The sequence below is a fragment of the Leptinotarsa decemlineata genome, unplaced genomic scaffold (assembly GCF_025532065.1).
Source record: "Leptinotarsa decemlineata unplaced genomic scaffold, Ldec_3_MD MMD2_P_RNA_scaffold_14, whole genome shotgun sequence".
NCBI lineage: Eukaryota > Metazoa > Arthropoda > Insecta > Coleoptera > Chrysomelidae > Leptinotarsa > Leptinotarsa decemlineata.
In genome coordinates this window covers 11,933,409-11,951,068 of record NW_027412528.1, presented here as the reverse complement: position 1 = coordinate 11,951,068, position 17,660 = coordinate 11,933,409, and the positions used below count along the sequence as shown (strand labels likewise).

General features: G+C 36.3%; 1 protein-coding gene across 2 annotated transcripts in view; it reads right to left on the bottom strand.

Moving 5' to 3' along the window:
* The window catches only part of LOC111516694 (probable multidrug resistance-associated protein lethal(2)03659), a 231,046-nt gene that overhangs the window by 90,923 nt on the left and 122,463 nt on the right, over positions 1-17,660 (bottom strand). For both annotated transcript variants that reach the window (XM_074179379.1, XM_074179373.1), the window contains exon 7: positions 7,578-7,923. In XM_074179379.1, the coding sequence (XP_074035480.1) occupies positions 7,578-7,923 (346 nt within the window). The remainder of the gene's footprint in view (positions 1-7,577; positions 7,924-17,660) is intronic.

Sequence of the window (17,660 nt, the reverse complement as noted above, 5' to 3'; positions counted from 1 at the left end):
GTCATCTCCCACGGAACCAGTGAAGCGGAAAATGGAAAGCAGGGATAAGTGAAAGTATTTGAACGACCTATAAATAGTCATCTCTCGGAGGAATCAGTCCAGTCATCACCTGAAGACGATTGTAGATACTAACAATCGAAACGTCGTGAACTAACGTGACTTGGAATCTCTACACTTGTTATTTTTATTTTCTCTTCTCATTTCTTTATTTTTATTTTGTTTTTATTTATTCAATTGTTCTATTTTTACTTGTAGTTTATTTCACTTTTATTTCATTTCAGGTTTATTTTGCTTAATATAATTGTTATTTTCAGCTTTCCATTTTCAATTCTTCTTTTTTAGTTGTTTCAGGGATTTCAAATCATTTTATATAGTGGACAATGGAAGTGTGAACTAGTGAAATTTATCATGAAACATTGTCAATCACTTTCAAACAAACAGTTTTTAATAGTTTGGTTCTCGAGAGGAACAACAAATTCGAAGTGTGTCTTCTAGGTGAGCGTCTGTTAATCTCGAACGATATTTGTTTAAAAGAAAATTCTTTGTGAAAGATGTTTCACCATATGTATGTCGAGCCATAGTGGCCAAATTGATAGCTAGTCTTTTACAATTTTCATATTTTTCTGGGACATGTTTGGCACAAAAATCTTCAGTGGATACCGTTCTATACATTTGCAATACATTTGCATTTGTCCATTTTGCCGCTGCATCAATTTCAAATGGAGATTTAAGAAACGGAGTTAGCTTGCCAATCTCTGCAAAGTCTTGGAATCTTGTAGCAAATTCGTTTTTAAGATCGGCCAGAAATTTTGCAAACTCTGCAATGTTTTCTTCAGAGGTCTCCTTTTTAAATTCAAAAATTGTCGGAAAATGAATAAATTTTTGTTTAACGATATCATTTTCAAAGATATCCAGCTTACGACGAAAAGTATACACGCTTTGTATCAGATAACATATTGATTTTCTATTTCCTTGTAACTCTGTATTGAGCGAATTCAAATATTTCAAAATATCTTTCAGAAAAGCCACAATCAACATATTGCGCTCGTTTTTTTATAAACTAAAAGTGCTTTCTGGTTCCCTGCGTATCCAAGTTTTCCAAGAAGGAGGGTACTTGTTTTTTTATCAGCCAGAAACATTCAACTTGCCAACGAACATTGTTGTGTTGTAGTAGGTCAGAAAACGCCGAATGACAATAATAATAATACATTTATTACCCATCAAAGAAAAAAACAGAAGAATATACAGTAGTGGTGGTGCTATTAATTGACATTCTGATGAATAAATGGCTGGACTTATTGGTTCAGATAACAGTTGAAAACCGTTTCTGTTCTTCCACCAATGCCAAAGAGATATTCACAGTTTTAACAGATAGCAATACATTAACGAAACTAAATGAGTAAAGATAAGTAAATAAAGAGAAGGAGAGGAAATGAAAGCATAAGAAGGTAAGGGTTAGAGAGAGAGAGCAAAGCAATTTTTGAGAACTTCACTGAATACTTAGTAGGTAGTTTTTGAATTTGGATTTGAATACAAACGGCGACAGTTCTAGGTATGATCCATCCAGTTTATGCAAATTATTTATGCAGACTGCCATATTGTAGGAAAAGGACCGTTTGTATATTTCTTTACAGTGTGATGATATAGTAAGAATGATTTGTTTACGAATATCCAAATTATGGATGTCCGTTCTATAAGAGAGTTTTTCATGTAAATAAGGTGGAGTCTTTGATTTGAATATATTATGAAACTGACAAGCTATATGATGACGTCGCCTTTTGTGCATATTTAGCCATTTAAGCTCTTTTAGTTTATCAGTAATTGATATACGACTGACTTTTGTGATACCACAAATTAGACGAACACATTCGTTCTGTACTTTCTGTATACGACGCATTTCGACTTGATTAAGAGAAGGAATGTAAACAACATCGTAATAATTGAAATGAGAAAGAACCAAGGTGTCACATAACATTTTTTTGAGGTCTTTTGACACCTTTTAAGGTGTCTTTGAGGAAAGATTAGCTTTAGAGAAGCGTATGCGATTCTGAATTTATCAGTAACGTGTTCTTTGAAGCGAAGTGTTGTATCAACTGTAAGTCCTAAATTTTTAACAAGAACTTTTAATAGGTATTTTTTTGTCTCCAATTTTGAATATAACGTTATCAGACAAAAAATCTGAAGCATTATCTTTTTCAAAAAGTAGAGCCATCGACTTGTTAGGATTGATTTTCAGTCCATGATCAACAGATACCTTGTGCAAGGAAATCAAATCGTGATTGATAGACTCCGTGGCAGCTACCAAATCCGAGGAGCTAAAAGAGAAGTAGATCTACGTAGCGTCCGCATAGAGATGATATTTACGAAATTTGAGTACGTCAACGAAGGTTGAGGTATGAACAGTGAACAGTAGGGGTCCTAAAATACTTCCTTGAGGAACACCTGATATAACTTCCAGCGGTGTAGAACGCTCGTTATTAAGTTTAACAACTTATAATCTATCACTTAAGTACGATCTCATAAGAGCATGAGCTGAAATACTGAATCTGAAATAATGTAGCTTCGACAACAACATATCATGATTTATCAAGTCGAAGGCTTTTGAATAGTTGAGAGGAAGGACCGCACTCATTTTACTTTTGTCAATAGCCTCAATTGAGTCGTCAACTACATCAGTAAGAGCAGTTGCACAGCTATACCTCCTTCTGAATCCAGATTGTTTGATGGGTAAAATATTGTTTTCAGACATAAACATTCTAATTTGCGATTCCATTATTCTTTCGATAATTTTAGAGAAGGTAGGCAAAATACTAATAGATCTTAAATCACCGTATTCTATCGGGTGCTGATTTTTAGGCAAAGGTATAATATTAGCGTATTTCCATGCTCTGGGAAAATAACATTTCAATAGACACTGATTTATTATATGAGTTATAATAGGTAAGATGAAGGGGCAGCATAACTGGATTACTACGATGTTCAAGTCATCATTTCCAAAAGCTCGGGATTCAATATTTTTTATTATATCATAAACATTCTCTTCAGAAACCAAATTGAATGAAAAGGATAAGGTTATTCCCTCCTTCACATTATTTGTGTAGTACTCTATTAACTCATTACTAACGATGGTAATATTTTTAGTTGAATCGATGAAATATTTGTTCATGTCATTTACATTATTTAAAGAGTCCTGAATGTCCTTCTTATCACGCATAGTTATATTCAACTTCATTCCATTTTTCTATCGGAGTACAATTTCTAAGTTTGAAATTGAAATAAGCTTTTTTTTCGGTGCTGAAGAGCAGAATGGGATCTCATTAAATTAATCAACTTGACCAAGTTGTCCATCACTTCTTTAAGTGTGGCACTAAGTTTTCCACAAATGGCTGCCTGGTGAATTATGCACTGATACGATATTAGATCTGAATCATCGATGGCTTCGAATAAGTCGTCTCCTCCAGTGTTACCTTTCAACGGCAATATTGCTAGCAAATCTTCCCTAAAAATCTGACACTCAATGTCAAAAAATCTTAGGAAAATTGACATTTGTTCACCATCAGCAATGTCACGACATGATTCATCAAGTGCTATAGCGTAGCAAGATGATTTGTTCAAAAAAAGTGTTTTTAATGTCCGCAGCTAAAATTTCAGTTCTTCGTGTATTACTTCTCGCTGACAATGGAATACTTTGAATGGGCTCATTTAACAAAATGTTTTGATTTCATAATTTGAAAGTTTATGTTTCAAATAGTAGTTCTGCAAAAAATCTGAATTTTCACTCTTCATCTTCCCCCTCAAATTAATAATTGAATGTGGCGTTCACCGAAACGAGGCGTGGTCAAGCTTGACGTCACATCAGTCGACTCGGCGACAAGGAAGTGCTGGCGGATAAGCGAAATAATAATAATAATAATAATAATGCGTAATCAGGGATGGCTACTAACACTCTTGGCCTTTAGTGAGTTGCGACACCACTTACCCGAGCAACTGGTGCAAAACCGGACCGGCAGCCCAGGCGCACCCGGGAAGGAGAATTCCATTCTCCCTCCGGTGACGGCCGTGGGTCCAAAGGGCTAACCACCCGGTGAACCCAACACTTGGTTCCCAATAATCAAGGAAGGGGCCCCCACAATCGACCCGCTCGGAGGGGTCAGAGGCAAGGTGGTGGGGCCCATAACGATGATTTGCCTACTGATGACAACCCTGGCAATGAAAACGGACGTTTTGAGTGGACGCATGAGCTAAGAGATAGCCTTATGCATTGCTACGAGAGTAGTGAGCCTGCGCGAAGAGGGTACATGGCGAGATTGCATGCTCTGTGGTGTGAAACACATCCGGAGCATGCCGCTTTTTCCGCCCAGAACCTTAGGGATTATGTATCTTATCTTCGGCGGCAGGGCTATTTAGCTAATTCCTAGCCTGCTAACGAAGTGGTAGAAGTTCTACCACCCGTTGGCACGGCTGGAGAGGAGACTCGCATCATACCACCAATGGAGACGACAATCAGAACACGCAGGGCGCTCTACAGGATTAAGCCCCTGAAGCCACAAGAACTGGCTCGTTTGGATGCGGAGATTCATAGTGTTCTAACAGAAGAGGCTGACATCTGGCAAATCAACACCGCCATGTATAACGTCGTCCAATCGCTTTCCGAATCGGAAGGACGAAATCCCGGCCTTGCGGTTCGGAAGATTGAATGGCGTGTACACAAGATGGAGGCTAAGATCACGTCGGCGAGACAACACGCGTCTCGTATCCAATGTGTGATGGATTACAGGGCGGCCAACAGGCCTTTCACTCCCGCAGTGCGGCGAATAGCCGCCAATCTACGACGTATCCATCACACTTTAAGCCAAGGCGTGCTGCTGACCACCAAACAGCATTGCCTTGATAGGATACGAATGCTAGTGGCTGCTAAGAAGTCACTAGTGAGGCGAGCGAGAAGTATCGCGGAAAACCTTAGGTTCCGCGAGAAACCTTCTCGCTTATTCCAAGAGCCTCCACGTGTCGTGGATAATCCGCCGACCGCTGATCAGGTGGAATCCTTCTGGAAGGATATCCATGAACACCCGCAGCCACTCAACTTAGACACTCCAGCCCTAGCGCAGTTCGAAGCTTTCAACAGAGAGCTTCGACAGCCTGAGCCAAATGAACTGCGCAACCCGATAACCCCGGATGACGTTCGAAGGGCCCTTGTTGGTTCCAAGAACTTTGCTGCTCCAGGCCCAGATGGGCTGAACACTTATTGGTGGAAAAAACTACCAAGTACCCACCGCCATCTGGCCAGAGTTTTCAACTCATGGCTGGATGGAGAGCAGCCAATTCAGGATTGGTTTGTCGAGGGGCGGACCGTTCTTATCCCCAAAAACGAAGATTTGTCGGTTCCTAAGAATTACAGACCGATAACATGCTTGAATTCGTGTTATAAGTTGTTTACAAGCATCTTATACACACGAATACTCACCGCAGTTGACCGAGTGTTCGAACGGATATATGAGCAGAGAGGGTCGAAAAGAGGAGTCGCTGGATGTAAAGAGAACCTGCTCATCGATAGATGTGTAACGCAGGACTCGATACAATATGAGCGTAACCTCTCTATGGCCTGGATCGATTACCGTAAGGCATTTGATACAATTTCGCATGAGCTCATCTTGCATTTGCTCAGATGCCTTGCGGTACCCGATAACATAGTGAGATGCATTGAACAACTGATACCACTTTGGCGAACTCGCTTCACCATAACATCTGGTCAAGCAAGAGTCCAAACAGGGTGGGTCACTTTCAGAAGGGGTGTATTTCAGGGTGATTCCCTCAGTCCCCTTCTATTCTGCATCTCAATATTGCCATTATCCGTTGCGCTCAGAAACACTCGAGGGTATAACTGTGGCACCCCGGAAACCGGAGGCACAAGGTCACCCATCTGTTTTATATGGATGATCTTAAACTTTATGCCTCTGGAGAGAAATATCTCCATCAGTCCTTGAGGGTGGTGGAAGAGTACACGCATTCTATCGGTATGAAATTCGGGATAGACAAATGTGCAATGGTTCATCTCAAAAGAGGACGATGCAGGGACTACGGAGAGGATGTGCAGCTCGTAGATGGAAGCATCCTACAACATCTGGATGTCGGAGAGACGTATACTTACCTCGGGGTGGAACAACGCCTCTCACAAGAGGTAACTGCAGTGAAAAACTCTCTCCGCGGCAAGTATCAGCACAAACTTCGACAGATCTGGTCATCGGAGCTGTCGGGGAAGAACAAAGTTGCTGCAACAAAGATGCTTGCCGTTTCAATCTTACTCTACTCGTTTGGAGTAGTGAAGTGGACTCGGGAGGAGCTGTATCAACTCGACGTAAGGACCCGAAAAATGATGCATCTCTATAGGAGTTTGCATCCCAAATCGTCCGTTCCACGGTTGTACTTCCCCCGACAACAGGGAGGTCGTGGACTTTTGAGTTTGGAGTGTCTACATGACAGAATGGTACTGGATACAGCCTCTAAAGTCGTCAGGAGTTCGGATCCCCTTCTCTGCATGGTCCGTGACCATGAGAGAGCAGGAATTGGAGCATTTCTCCTTAGGGCAGCTGCTCGAGCAGCTGATGAACTCGGTATAGTTTTCGACTCTGAACGAGGTGACTACAACTCTGTCACCGAGTTGGAACCCGTTCAGCAAAAAGCTCAGATAAAAGCCGCAGAGATCACCTTACTTCTGCGGAGACACACGGATAAGGCAATGCATGGGGTGTTCTTCAATAACATTGAAGACCTTGGCTCATCAAAGCGCCTGACGTTCGCTTTTCTCAGGTCGAGTGGGCTGAAGTCGGAAACTGACGGGTTCATCATGGCTTGCCAGGATGGTGTCTTCAACACCTTAGTCTACCGCAGTCGCGTGATGGGTATAGAGGTTCCTGACACAAGGTGCAGGGCCTGCCGCGAGGCGCCCGAGACCCTAATGCACTTTCTATCAGCATGTCCAGCATATGCGGTCTCGGCCTATATCCATCGACATAACGCGGCCCTAAGACTGCTATATTACCATCTACGACACTCTTACGGTATTGACGAGACACCGGTGTTGCCCTACGCTCCGGGGGATATTGAATCCGTTGTGGGGAACGAGAAGTGCCAAATTTATTGGAAGTTAGGGCTATTTGAAATAAATAATGACAGCGTACGCAGGACCATCTAAATTTTACATGAAAATCAATACGAAATTATGATTTCCCACGTCAAAAAAACCCGGGTACCGAATTTCGTGCAAATAACTTATTTTTTGCAAGAGTTATTTTCGTGGAGCGAACAATATCAACACTCCGTATCTCCGAAAGGAAGCATTTTCGGACACAAGTTCATATAGACCATTTTTCTTAAAATTGTCTCAGGAATTCGCCACTCGAATATTTCAACGTACTTTTTTTACACCTTGTATATAAATACCTCAAGATAAACTTGTTATTTAAGAATAAAGTGAAGATGACGAATGAACTTCTAATGAATATTTGTTTTCTGTTATCATATCATTATCATATCATTACTTAATAAACAACTCAAATTATTACACAATGAAAACATACCCAGTAGAGTCTGCAGAAGGGAACTTTTACCGCTTCCGACCGGACCAATAACACCGGTTAATTTTCCTTTCCGCACTTTCAAATTGATATTCTTCAAAACGGGGTTACTAGATGATTTATCCCAACTTGCAGTGATTTCATTCAAAGTAACGCTATAGGTGGTGTCGTCATCATGTACATTGTATTTGGTTTCTTCTCGTAGAGCGAAGTCATATTCTTCATTGTTGAGGAAATCTTGTATCCTTCGAATGGAAACGAGCAGTTCTGCGATAGCTGACAAACCTCTAGCAAATACTCCAGCTAATGTTTGTGCCAGAATTTGAAAGTAGGACATGAATACATACACCTGTGATACAAAAGGGTCATTAATCACCAATTGTAAATTATTTCATTGATTTTTTTGAAGTTTACTTTCTTCATATCATTGTCAAAAAACATCATCATACAATGAACAAATCTATGCGATGTTTCATTGAATTTATCTGACTTTTTCAACATCACATCAATTATACCCGATGGTGTAATTAAAATAGAGGAGAATATTATATTTCAATGGGTTTGTTTCATGCTATGGAAAATGATAGTGGTTTGCTTATAGACTGATCGAGTTAGGGGTATACAGCGTGACTCACAGTCGATGGTAGGTTAGACGTTTCTGGAAAACGCAGAGCATGATTTTTCTGAAAATTTTACCTCTCACATTTCCTTACCTGTTCTACCGATCTAAAATATTTTCAGCATTGCGACGTTGCCACTTCTATCAAAAAGTCCTGGCAATTATACTTTTTTAAATGGAACACCCCGTATATTAATACATTTTTGGGATCGCTCTAGTATTCTAATACTTTTTTGTTGATAATATCCTATACCTATCTCTATCTGTTTTCGAGATAAAATATAAATTGTGCTACATATGGTCCAAAACATAGCCTTAATTGAAATTAAGTACATCAGTACTCTCAATTCATGAAAAGTTGATATTTTGATGATAGAAAGATTCAAATAACACCAAGGAATCGACTCCATATCATACAGGGCGTGCTAAAATTACTATTATTTCAATTGTGCATAAAAGTAGTCGAAAGTTCATTTGAAAGATGGTGAAAAATGCTTCAAGATGTCCCTATACCTAAATCGTCAAGTTTTCTTAATGAAGCCGTTTTTGTGGAAAAATAGTTATTCACGTTTTACCTACAAGTGTTGAAAGTGGCATTTTATTTTGTGAGTGGGGATTATTGCAAAACGAGCGTCAGCAAGTGGAGCAAACTCACGAGCAAAATAAAATAACTTTTAACAAATGTATCTTTTTTGTCTAACGTTACTGCTGATAATAAAAAAAATTATAGGGTCCATGGGATTTGAACACACGATCTTTGGATTACAAGGCATATTTCACAACTACATACGCCAACTCACGTTATTTTAAGAAGGATTATTGGTTAGTCATGAAGGACTTTCTACAGTTGGACTGAATACTACTTCGTCATCGTCAGTAACTTCACAGGGATTTAATAATTACCAATAGCACGAACAGTTGTACAAAAAATAATTTTTAAAGAATTCTAAGATTTCTAAGTAGCCGTGGAAATATCAAGCTTATGACAGTTTGGTGACTTTTATAAGTAATTGATGAATGGTTATTGACGGTGTTTCAAAAAATCACCAAAAATGAATGCAAATATTGATTGACTTATGAAATTATTTATTATACACGGACAGTACGATCAAATCATTGCCAGAACTTGTAGAAAATTCAACCAAATGTATCCTGAATTAACACCAATGAACGAGAGGAAGTTTTTAAGATTACAAAATAATTTCCTTAACTATGGCTCCATGTTAAAAGCGCCTTCAACATTATCAAAACCTGTTACTTCTAATGAGGACAATACTGTTAACGTTTTGGCATATTTTTATGCATATCCAGAAGCTTCTATTCGCAGTGCAGAAAAAGATTCAGGTGTATCACATGCTTCAATACAACAAATTTTGAAAAATAACGAAATGCATCCGTATAAATTTACCAAAGTTCAAGCTCTAAAAGCAGAAGACTTCGAAGGTAGAATGCATTTTTGTGAATCCCTTTTGATTAATACACAGGGAGATCGGGAATTTTTGTCAAAAATAATTTGAAGCGATGAATCTAAATTTACGAGGGATGGTATTTTCAATAGAAGGAATAAACATTTTTGGACTGATCATAATCCTCATGTTACAAAAGAAATGGGTTTTCAAGAAAAATTTGACCTGAATGTTTTCTGTATTCTGAAGAACAATAAAATTAGCTTTTCCATTTATGAAGACACACTGAATGCAGGGAAATATCTCCAAATATTAAGGACGTCTGTAACCGATTTTCTTGAAAATTTGCCCTCAGAGGAATATAAGAATTCGTGGTTTCAACTGGTCGGAGCGCCAGCTCATTCCACCCAGGAAGTTTCCAGGAAACTTGACGAACTCTTCGACGATCGTTAGTTTAGGCGTTTAGGGTCGTGAGATTGGCCACCGAGATCATCCGATCTCACGCCACTTTACTTCATTTTATGGGGTGTTTTTAAAGAAAGGGTATACAGTACTCCAGTGGCTACCAAAGAAGAATTGCGACGGCAAATAGTGCGGAGTATTGAAGATCTGGATCCCCAGGAAATTGAAAAAGCAACCACAAGTCGCGTACAAAAAAAACATTTTGAAGTGTTCAGAACGTAATGGACAACATTTTCAGCATTTATTGTGAAAATGTGATATTTTGTTTACAATTTTGTTATTTTGAATCATCCTATTCTGTTATTGTCTGTACTTTCACATGTTTTAGCCCACAAAATCTTACCTAGAAATGACTGATTTTTGATACAGTTGTTCCCTGGAAACTTTGAGCCATAGTTAAGGAAATTATTTTGTGATCTTACAAACTTCTTCTCTTTCATTGGTGTTAATTCAGGATACATTTGGTTGAATTTTTTACACGTTCTGACAATGATTTGATCACTTTGTTCATGTGTATAATAAATAAATTCATAAGAACTTCGTTTGAATAATCGATATTTGAATTCATTTTGGAAGATGATCCGAAACACCGTCGATAACTCCTTGTAAATTACTTGTAAAAGTAACCGAACTGCTATAAGCTATAATAATTCCACTACTACCTAAATCCAAATTCTAAAAAAATTATGTTTCTAGAAGAAGCGACTTTATTGAGAAAACTTGACGATTTAGGTGTAGGGACATGATATATCCTTTCAATTTACAGAGTAATATACAGGGGGTTTCATTTGAAAAAATGAACTTTCGACTACTCTTATGCACAATGGAAATAATAGCACGCCCTGTATGATATGGAGTCGATTCCTTGGTGTTATTTGAATATTTCGAGTTTGTCCAAACTATCATAAAAATATCAACTTTTCATGAATTGAGAGTACTGATGTACTTAATTTCAATTAAGGCTATGTTTTGGACCATATTTACCACAATTTATTTTTTATCTCGAAAACAGATAGAGATAGGTATAGGACATTATCGACAAAAAAGTATGAAATAACAGAGCGATTCCAAAAATGTATTAATATACGGGGTGTTTCTTTTAAAAAAATAAAGTTCCTAGGACTTTTTGATGGAAGTGGCAACGCCGCAATGCTGAAAATATTTTAGATCGATAGAACAGGTAAGGAAATGTGAGAAGTGAAATAATTTCAGAAAAATCATGCTTTGTGTTTTCCAGAAACGTCTAACCTACCATCGACCGTGAGTCACGCTGTATTATACTTATCAAGCCTAATCGGTCCCAAGATCTCTTTATATTTGCAGAAAAAAGAATAATTCGAAAAGCAAGAATTCAAATTGGCCGCGTGTTTGTTGACCAATAAAATTGATCGTGTCTAGAGCGGAGTTGCCATGTGTAATCGTTTTTAATATCCAATCACAGATCTGATGATCCAATTTGACAGACGCCATTTTTGTTGTTATTGTTGTCAACTCAGTGTGAAGACAACTGTTACATTTATTAAATTGAAGAACTTTTTTTGTAAAAGGTAGGTCTCGGCCGGTGCCTATTTTGCTGCATATTCCGTGTCATTAGTTTACATTCCGAAAAATATTTTTTCAGGTTATTTTTGGATTGATATGTTCTGGAGTAATTCTACATTTCACTGTACATATTTTTTTCTTCTCTTTTCAGTCACCATACAGCTTCTTGGCCGAGATAAAATAAAAATTAAATCAAAACTTTCCATCTTTCGATAAAAGACAAAGTCTGAAATGAATGTCATATAAATAAAAGGGACCTACTAATATATCTCCTACCGGCTCAATTTTTCATTCTTCATTTCGGTACCAAAGTATAACACAATTTTCAAGTAAAATTCATCAATCATTTCAAAATTAACACTTGGAAAATTGTCGGGAGTCAGCTTTAACAAAACTAGGCTCAACTTTCATTTTGAAATTATTTTAACAAAAATACGAAGTTTGTGGAAACCATTGACATTAAAAAGAGCACAATGTCGCATGCACTACAGAGGGCGCTGGCTGACTGGATGACAATATGGTTAATATACCATTAACGTTGAATTTTTTATTTTTGGTGGGTGGCATGAATGCATAATTGATTTATTTTATAAGGGTTCATGAGCATTCGAAAACCATTTAAAAATACAGCTCGTTCAATTCTATTTAGATATAACTTGTACTATATTAGTTATCAAGGCAAATATTGTTGTCCATTTATATGCTTATTTCCTGGATTCAAGCGATCTTATTATTGTAATTTATTTGTTTACTGGCTTTATTCTTTAAAAAAATGAATGAATAATTACAGAAAATTTGATTTGATCGTTCATTTTCTCAAGAAAATGGAGTACCTATATCACAATTTATTGGTTTATTCAGAATTGAAAATGTATGTCATATCGGATTCATTCTTCTTGTTGCATGTTGCATTGAGTTTTAACTTTTTCTTAGCTGACAGCTCGCGTAGGAACAATTCGTTTTTTCAAGGAGTTTAGTTTGTGTATGTTCGAAAAGTCTTTTGATATATTTGAATATTAATATGGTGCAAACTTGTGCTGATTTTAATTGTGCGGAAAATCACTTGTTTACTTTGTGGTAAATGTTCAAGAAGTACCGAAAACTTATGTGAATTTCTGGAACTTCATCTAGCTTTTCCTTCTATGACTAATAACCAGTTCGTGCAAAGCTCATTGTTAAATCATCTGAAAATGGAATTTTTAACAGGTGATGATCGACTGTATTGTCAAACATGCGCCAAACTAACTGACTGTTATAAGGAAACAAGTATAGCTGAGACACCAGTCAATCTAATAATAACACTGATGATTTTCAAACAAGACTCAACCTCTAACGGAAGCAAGAAACTCTTTGGAAGGTTCGAAATAGATGATCGTTTCAACCTAGCAGACCACTATTATAATATTCATGCAGTCATTGTTCACTGTGGTTCTAGCGTTGAATTTGGTTACTATTACGCCTTGGTCAAAGACGAAACGGACTGGTTTAAGTTTGACGATAGACGTGTCACGAAGTGTTCTGGCGATGCATTGAATTTAGTGGAGCCTCTGGAGACACCCTACATTTTGTTTTATGAGAAGATATTTGCGGATCAAGATTTTCAGTTGATGTGGTGCTGCAGGTTTTTCCGGGTTTTCCTGCAGTTGAAAAAGCAAATGCGCCACTGGAATCAATGAAGTCACCCCAGAGCGCCAATTAATTTTTATTTTTATTTTATTTTTATTGAAATATTTTTAATGAAATAATATATATTTATTATACAGTAAGTAATAATTTCTCTGAGTATAGTTGATTTTTGTAATTTTCACCAAAATATATGCTTTGATGTCAAGACAGAAAAAAAAAGAAAACAGAAAGTGAATTGGTTTATAAATGAGTTATTTCATATAATGAATTTACATTCCCAAAGGATAAAATGAAAATAAAGAACTACAATCTTTCTACTCCTCCAAGACTTTATTGAAATCATTTAAAAAGTGACTATAAATGAAAGGGAAACGAAAATATTGAATTTGACAACACAGTTTTTTATTTCAACTTCAAGTATTCTCCACAGGAATTATTATCTGGAGTTAATCCTCTTACTATAATATGAATCAAAGTTAATTAAATTTTATCATATGATTAATGATATTATTACCTCAGAAGTTTTTGTTGGATCAGTTCGAGTACAATCAATTCTGTCTACTTGACCTCATTCAACAATCCCCTCAAGTTTTGGAAGATTCAACAAATTGCCCAAGCGAGTCTATAACGCTTGAATTTAGTAGCTATATTAGAAAGTGGTATATATGTAGAAATCGTTTTTTTTTAAATAATAAATTGCAGTTGTACAGATTGAGGATTGTAGAATAAATCGAATATTTGAAATGATTCTTTAATCCAGTTTGCCATATTTTTTGATTTTCATAACTGTATATTATTAAATAATGCATAAAATCATAGTTTAGGTAAATTTTTTGTGGACTTTCGACTTTCTGTACTGATTTTAGATATAGAACTTATTTCCAAACATTTTTCGTGTACATTTTATTCCATGTGGAGAACTTTTCATTAATTGAAACGTTGAAGTGTTCATATACACTTCCATAATTGAATTGATAATTATAGGCTGCCTAAATTTTACGATTTGGCAATGTTGATTGTTTCTATTGTTCCTATTGGTCAATCGAATAAGAAGCGGGAATAAGGCTGTGACTTCACCACCCTACCACATTCGAATTTTAATTGTGTAATAGTTGTTTGTCACCATTAAAGTGCGCGAAAAGTTTCAATGAAGTTCATCTTCGGCACTTGTTTGTGCTTTAAATTCAACTTAAAATGATGCGGCCAACTGCGACCCACTGACGTTCAGTGTTTGTCAAATTCAACTTTTTTTTGAAAAAAATTGAAAAAGTCCATTTCTAGATTGAATTTAACAAAAAATTACTGAAAAAAGTTGTGTCTACGGCAATTTTATATCCATATGCCAAATTTTATGCAACTAGGATGAAGTTAACGTTTTGCTAATTTTTGACAGATATCCCCTTTATTTTAAAAAACAAGTTCTGTTAATTGTCATCAATTCATGTATTCATAACAAACTCATCATGGAGTTTAACTTTTATGATAAATTTTCACTTATACGGACATTTTTAGAGAGAAGTTAAAAATGTGCTATGAAAATTTTAACTTGACTGGTGCAAAGTTTCAATCACTTGGCTATTTTCTTGAACAAATCTTTGATTTCGAAGAAGCAGAGGCAACTATAAAAAAATGCAAATAATTTCGATAGAACTATTATTATTATAAATTTTAAACAACAATAATATTATAGAAAATACAAATGGGTACAAAAAATTACTTATTGATCTAAATGAGGTTGTCAAACACTTATAGCCTAGATTTCAGTATGTCGTCCTCCACGTTCAATACAAATTATGGTCCTTCTACTGACATCTGTAACTGCATTAAATCGGGGATTTATATTTGCACAGCACTCGCGAATGGTATTTTCCAGATGTTGTATGTCAGTAAATGATCTACTTCGGTACACTTTTTGTTTCAGGTAACCCCACAAGAAAAAGTCTAAAGGCGTCAAGTCGGGTAATCTAGGTGGCCAATAATGTTCCCAGTTATGTCCAATAACTTTGCCTCTGAACATTTGTTGGAGGGACTATTTGACAGCAACCGTATGATGTATTGGTGCGCCATCAAGCTGATACCATAGGTCGTATTCAATATTCAAAGGCATATTATCTAAAACTTATCAACCTCATTATTTAAAAGGTTGAGATAACCGACGGATGATAAATTTTCCCTAAAGAAAAATGGCCCAATTATTTGGTCGTTAAGTATCTCACACCATACATTAGTTTTGAAGGAATACTGATCACCACATTCAACTGTGAAATTGGGATTTTCTTGGGCCCACCATCGGCAATTTTGAGAACTCATCGTTCCATTTGAAGAGAACGTTGCTTCATCTGTCCATAAAATTTTATAAGGAAACTTCACATTTTCTTCTCTCTCTCCTTGAAACCAGAATGAAAACCCCAAACGGACATCAAAATCTCGTTCTTTTAACTCGTTAATAAATTTTGGCTTGTAAGGCCAACACTTTCTCTCTTGTAATCGGTATTTTTTATAATATCGGTTATGCTCGTTTGCCCGTGTTCAATAACTTTTGTTAAACAAATGTTAAGTTGGGCCTCCTCATCATTTTTACTTGGAGTGTGCTTTTTCTTAAATTGATTTGCTACGGATCCTTTTTCTCTGAATTTCGACATTATCCTTGACACAGTAGTATGTTGAACATATTTTCCTGGGTGCCGTTAATTAAAAATGTTAGCTACTTGCCGGTATGGTGTATTCTCACCACATAATAAAACTATTTCTATTCTTTCCTGAAGAGACAACATTATTGCAACAATAACTGTTGAAAATTTGACAAGTAAAACAACAACTTGACACTACAATAGCATGCATTTTATTTGTCAAGACCTACTTAAAAATTTTATTCAACGTGATTAAGCATCCTTACCGCCCTAGTTAGTGTTTATAAATTATCTGTTGATACTGAATATTGAAATTTTAATGTAATTTCAACTCTAGTGATTTCATTAATACTTATTGCAGTTTTTGAGTTGTATCTGCTTTTTCAAAATTGAAAGTACTGACGTTTGTTTAGGAAAATAGCCAAGTGATTGAAACTTTGCACCAGTCATGTTAAAATTGTAATAGCACATTTTCAATTTCTCTCTAAAAATATCCGTATAAGTGAAAATTTATCAGAAAAGTTAAACTTCATGATGAGTTTGTTATGTATACATGAACTGATGACAATTAACCGAACTTGTTTTATTAAATAAAGGGGATATCTGTCAAAAATAAGCAAAACGTTAACTTTATCCTAGTTGCGTAAAATTTGGCATATGGATATAAAATTGCCGTAGACACAAGTTTTTCAAGTAACTTTTTGTTAAATTCGATCTAGAAATGCACTTCTTACATTTTTTTCAAAAAAAAAGTTAAGTTAAATTCAAAGCACAAACAACTGCCGAAGTTAAACTTCATTGAAACTTTTCGAAAAAAAAGTTTCCCATATGGTGCGCACTTTAATGGTGACACTGTATATAAATAGTTCTTGAGTAGATGATTATCTTTTTTAAATCCTGGAGAAGCCATCAGTTTCTTTACATTCAGGTCTCAAAAAAAATCAGTTTCATTTCTCTAAGACAATATACCATTGAATGAGAACAGTCTAGTTCTACAGTGATTTTCTTTAATGTTTCCCTCCCCTTTTATTTTTTGAACAGGTCAACTCAAAAAATTGAAATTTGGGATACTGAAATTAATGCTTGAATACTTTATTTTGAAGTGAAATTGACAGATGAAACTTTCAAGATGGTGACTGAGCGCCATCTGGTAAAAAAAATAAATGGAATTGGAGGTCTTGTGACACATCTTCTTGAAGTTCCTGACATATGCTTCACAACCCTAGAATATAATGACAATATCTCCGACTACTACAAAATGGGCCTCGACGGTCAATCCAACGACCGGGAAAAGAAGTACCCAAATAGTTTCTTACTCGTCTGGAGTAATGTGTTGGTGCTCCATCTTGTTGGAACATAATATCCATATCGAATTCATTAGGATTCGCTTCGGCGATTTCATTGATGAGAGAAAATTTGAAGGTTGGTGTCACTCCAATAACGGCAATTTCGTCTGTGAACATTGTCGTTTAAAAAAAATGTACATTCGTCACTAAAACAAATATTGTGGCAATAGGTGGGATACCTTGCAATGGTTTTCTTCATGATTTAGCATAATTCAGTTCTTCGATCTTGATACCTATTCCCCTTCAAAAGTCTTCACACAGTACAAAGAGACACCTCACAAACATTCGCGACAGAATAAGTTTTTTATTTACACTTGCTGTTCTTCCGGAATGGACGGATGACCTGGAGGCTTTTTGTTATGTACACTACCGGTAGTTGTGAATTTGGATACAAGTTCTCTCAAATATTTTCAACAGATAGGACGATTCGGAAAACGTTCATTGAAAATCCTTTC